This window comes from Pinus tabuliformis, chromosome 8, assembly GCF_031772625.1.
Source record: "Pinus tabuliformis cultivar Carrire ecotype Pingquan chromosome 8, CPIR1, whole genome shotgun sequence".
NCBI classification, from domain to species: Eukaryota; Viridiplantae; Streptophyta; class Pinopsida; order Pinales; family Pinaceae; genus Pinus; species Pinus tabuliformis.
This window is the reverse complement of record NC_142294.1, coordinates 296,208,043-296,212,526: the sequence shown is the minus strand read 5'-3', so window position 1 is coordinate 296,212,526 and position 4,484 is coordinate 296,208,043. Positions and strand designations below refer to the sequence as shown.

Here is a 4,484-nt window from a genome sequence, read left to right as displayed (position 1 = left end):
GCTTTACTATTGTTGTGAGCTCTGTGGCTCCTAGCTCTCCTCCTTGAGCTTGGGTTAGAGCTTTACTGCTGTTATGAGCTCTATGGCCCCTAGCTCCCCTCCTTCAGCTTGCTCTCGCGAGCCATGTTAACAACTTAGGGAAAAGTACAATGCCAACATAGAGACTTGGGGGAAAGATAGGGAGATAGGTGAGAGCCATCTCATTTTTTTTTATTAAAAAAAAAATAAAAAAAAAAATAAAATTATTAAAACATTATGGGAAAAATGAAATTAAAAATGAAAACTTGAATTAAAAGAAAAACAAAATTACAACATGAATTAAAGAAGACACAATTACAACTAGCAATGAGCTATAGAGAAAAGAACAATATATCTGAGAATGAGAATTCTAGTTGAGAAAAGAATTAGAATGGAACAATATATCTGAGAATAAGAATTCTAGCGGTTGGAGTTGAGAAAGAGGAGACTCCCCAATTATAGATGAACCCTGTCACCAATGAATTCCACAAAATGAAAATGTAAGTAACAGCCGACATGAAAATGAGAAGCAAAGAGCAGAGGGGACCAGTACCTCCTGGCTTGGTCCTCATGATTCCTGAGCACCAACCAAGAGATCTACAGAGTTTCCCAATTGTTCATTGGAATTACCAATTTACTCACCATAAAGCAGCCACGACAATGGGAATATTCCCCTATGCGCCATAAAACATCCACAATACCTGTTGGAACTAACGTTGCTATCAATGGCAGCATCCGTTTAATTAAATTCCATCACAGCTCAGTAAATTCGACGGGAACAGTGAGCCACTAAGAAAGAGTTCGTATGACATTGAATTAATGTTGGCTACGGGTGAACCTTCGTTATGAAGATCCATTGACACATAGCTACTTCCATTGCCAATCACACAGCTGTCTATCCATCCTAGCCTCCACACGCTCGTTGTGGGTTGTCCCAAGGCAATCTGTTGCAGCAACCGAGACACTCGGTTGAGAAAATATTATTAATTTTTTATGTAAAAAATGAAGCATTAAGAAGTTTGATTCTTCTAAATATTTGATTAAATACAAATTCAAAATGAGATGAAATTAATTTATTTTTAAAAAAATATTATTATGAGATATATTTTATTTTAGGTTATTTAACAAAAAAGCAATATAAAATTATTTAGTTTTTAATATAATTTTCAATCGTAAAAGCTACCTCCCACAAATACCAACTTTTTATTAAATATAAATCTTTAACTTTCTGTAAAAAGGAAACCAATACTAAGTACTCCGTGCATTCACGCAAAATAAATAGTATCTAAACCGGATTTGGAAATCTGGAAGCAAAACCAGTTGAGGTCCACCTATCGCATTAAAGTCCACATCGACCACATGCTTGGGTGTTGTTGGTCTAACATGATAAAGTGACTTAATCCAATTCTTTAATCCTAATAGGAAGCCACTAATAGATACAACTAGCTACCAGTCCTACAGGAAGCTAGAACAATAGGTGCTTCAAACAATTGTGCCATTACTCCCGCAAGTTCAGAAGCAAGATTTCGTGAATTTTGCTATTAAACTGCAATCTATTTATCGTATTTTATTTTACTTTTGATAACGTGAAGACTAAGATGAAGCTTGAAGGCTATGGATAGGTGATCCAGTTTACCTAAACTGTATCAGTTATGAATATTTATAAACATTGCACTCAACGCATCCCACATAAACTACATCCTCTCCACTGAAATATATTCCCCATAAACAGCTTCCATTTATTCAATATATCGTCTCTTTATATGAAAGTATTTGTCAGTTGTCGATCATTAGTCATGGCTATGGCCTGCAGGAATCCCCCACCATCTGCTGGAAAGATGATAACGATTTTAAGTATTGATGGAGGAGGAGCTCGAGGGATTGTTCCAGCAACTATCCTTGAATTCTTGGAGGCCAAGCTTCAGGTATTGATTAATCTAACCCACCTTCGACATGGAAAATGTTAGATTAGCTTTCAATAACAATGGATATGGTATTTATTACATCTGAAAAAGTGAGTTGTGGCAATTTATAACAGGAACTTGACGGTCCTGATGTAAGGATAGCTGATTATTTCGACGTTATTGCCGGGACAAGCACTGGAGGATGCCGCTCCAAATGAAAAAAATCATGCTCTATTTGCTGCAAAGGACATTACAAAATTTAATTTAGAACAATATGCTTCTATTTTTTCACAGACCTCGTGAGAGTCCAATATCTTATCCTTGTTTGCTTTTTTTAACGTTCCAAACAACAACCATGTTTATTAAGATGAGTTATTGACAGAGGTTGCCTGGAATTTCTGCATGCTCTCTTTGGCCCAATATATTCGGGGGAATAGCTGCACAAGCTCATCAAGATGAATATGAAGAATACACGATTGCACCAGACGCCAACTAATGTCCTCATTCCGGCATATGACATCGTGTCTCAGGAACTTGCAATATTTACAACTTTTGCGGTAATCTTTTTTTCTGACATAATTTTAAAATAGAAATGGTTTCGAATCCCAGTTAATGTAATTATGATATCATAAATCTCTTTGCAGGCCAAACAGAAGGTCTTGAAAGATGCATTTTTGTCTGATGTCTGCATTGGAAGTTTAGCAGCTCCGACATATCTTCCTGCTTGTTACTTTGAAACGAAAGATTCCACGGGAAATACCGAAAGCTCTAATCCCAGTAAGTAAGGTTTGGGAAATCTAGATCTTGATTTTGGGACATGAGCGAGACTAAACAATTAATTTGTGTTTTTCAAATTAAGCAATTAATTTATGTTTTTCAGATTTCCAACTATTCTGTTAATTTGTAATTTCGTTAAGTTTTCAATTGGTTTAATTCGTAAAATATATGGCAAAAATCTAAAATTTGAATGTTACTAGTGACTGATAGAGAGGTTATGTGATTTGGTGTTGCAGACGTTACTTGGGATAAACGAGGTTACTAGAGAGTCTCTGTCAGGCAATCCAGATTTCTCATTGTTTGCCTCCGAAATTAGGGTCAGTTATATTAAAGTGGATTGGTGCAACCAATACTTGCTTAACAGTGACTGATGCGGCTATTTGTTTTAAATATGACACCAGCAAGTTCTTGGTGGTTTCTCTTGGAACCGGAGAGAAGGCAGTTAGTTACACGGTTGTTGAGGCCGCAAAGTGGGGTGTGTTTCAATGGTTGTCATACAACAGCAATACCCCCTTACATGACATGTATATGCAATCAAGTGCAGATATGGTGGATATTGTCTCTAGCGTGGTGTTACAAGCATCAAAATCACAGAAGAACTATCTAAGAATCCAGGTACCTTCCTTTCTCCTCCTCTAAATATTAGAGTTGTGGGGGTTATTTACATGTTTTCATATATTGGATACTGAAGAGTTTTAAGTTGCATCTTATAATTTAGATGGTAGATTTGGGAAATATTTCTGAATTCAGTAAATATTTTCTAATTTAATGGGCAAGAGCTGGTTCACACGACTAACGCCTTTTTCATTTATCCAATTCTGAAATATTTTTAAAATCTACAAAGATCTTTAATCAACTGAGGTTTAACAGATTGGACAATTGGAATCAGGTAAAATTACCTGAAAGTGCAAGTTCAAGCGTTCTCTCAACAAAGAAGAACCTCAGTAGCCTGGTAAATCTAGGGAAAGCCTATTGGAGGATCTTGTTTCAAGAGTAAATATTCAGACTGGCCTGTATGGGCCAGTACCAGACGAAGGCACTCATGAAATGCATTGACTGGGTGAATATGCTGACCTCATTTAAATTTTATTAATCCGTGAGATGATGATAGCAATGAATAATATTTTAAGCATGGTTGTTTCGCAGTTTGAATCACGTTGATATTATTTAAATGCTTCTTGTAGCATTGCGAAGGAACTATGAAAGAAAGTTACGATTATCACACAAGTAGCGGTATTCTGTGTTGAAATGATAATTTCAACTGCAACATTATTTTACCCTTGCGATGCAGATCGCAAATCACATGCATGCTTGTTGCTTCCATCTGTTCACTTGAATTCTTCCGATGCGATGTTGCGATGCGATTTGATGGCATATCGCAGATCGCATCCATATGTTTGTGCTCTATTTTTATTCTTCCACTGAATGTGATTGCGCGATGCGATCAAATCGCAAATTGCAAATCACATGATGTACAAGCTTGCAGCGATTTACGTGAAGTGGAAGTTTCATTTACCGCTAGTTTTTTCAGTAAAACAGTGAATGTCAGTGGGTTGGTAAGTTTTGGTAAAGATTTTAATTTTATAGTTTTTTTATTTCACGGGAGTTTTGTCTTAGGGCATAAGTGAAAATAATATGTAAAGTTATTTTTTTTATGTTTTTTTCAGTGTATGTAATGGAAGCGAAAAATGTAAAAAGGGAACATGCAGCAACGTATGTAAGAAATTCTTTACACAACAGTGTGTTAAAATTTGCAATTGAAGCATTGTAAATTTTTCTTGAGAG

General features: G+C 36.0%; 1 protein-coding gene across 1 annotated transcript; it reads left to right on the top strand.

The window, feature by feature from the left end:
- Positions 1-2,377: 2,377 nt before the first annotated feature.
- LOC149235292 (patatin-like protein 2) lies at positions 2,378-3,946 on the top strand. The gene is made up of 5 exons (XM_089368507.1): positions 2,378-2,479; positions 2,567-2,699; positions 3,016-3,314; positions 3,589-3,651; positions 3,884-3,946. Exons 1-5 carry the CDS (start codon positions 2,378-2,380, stop codon positions 3,944-3,946), a joined length of 660 nt encoding a protein of 219 aa, XP_089224633.1.
- Positions 3,947-4,484: the final 538 nt, after the last annotated feature.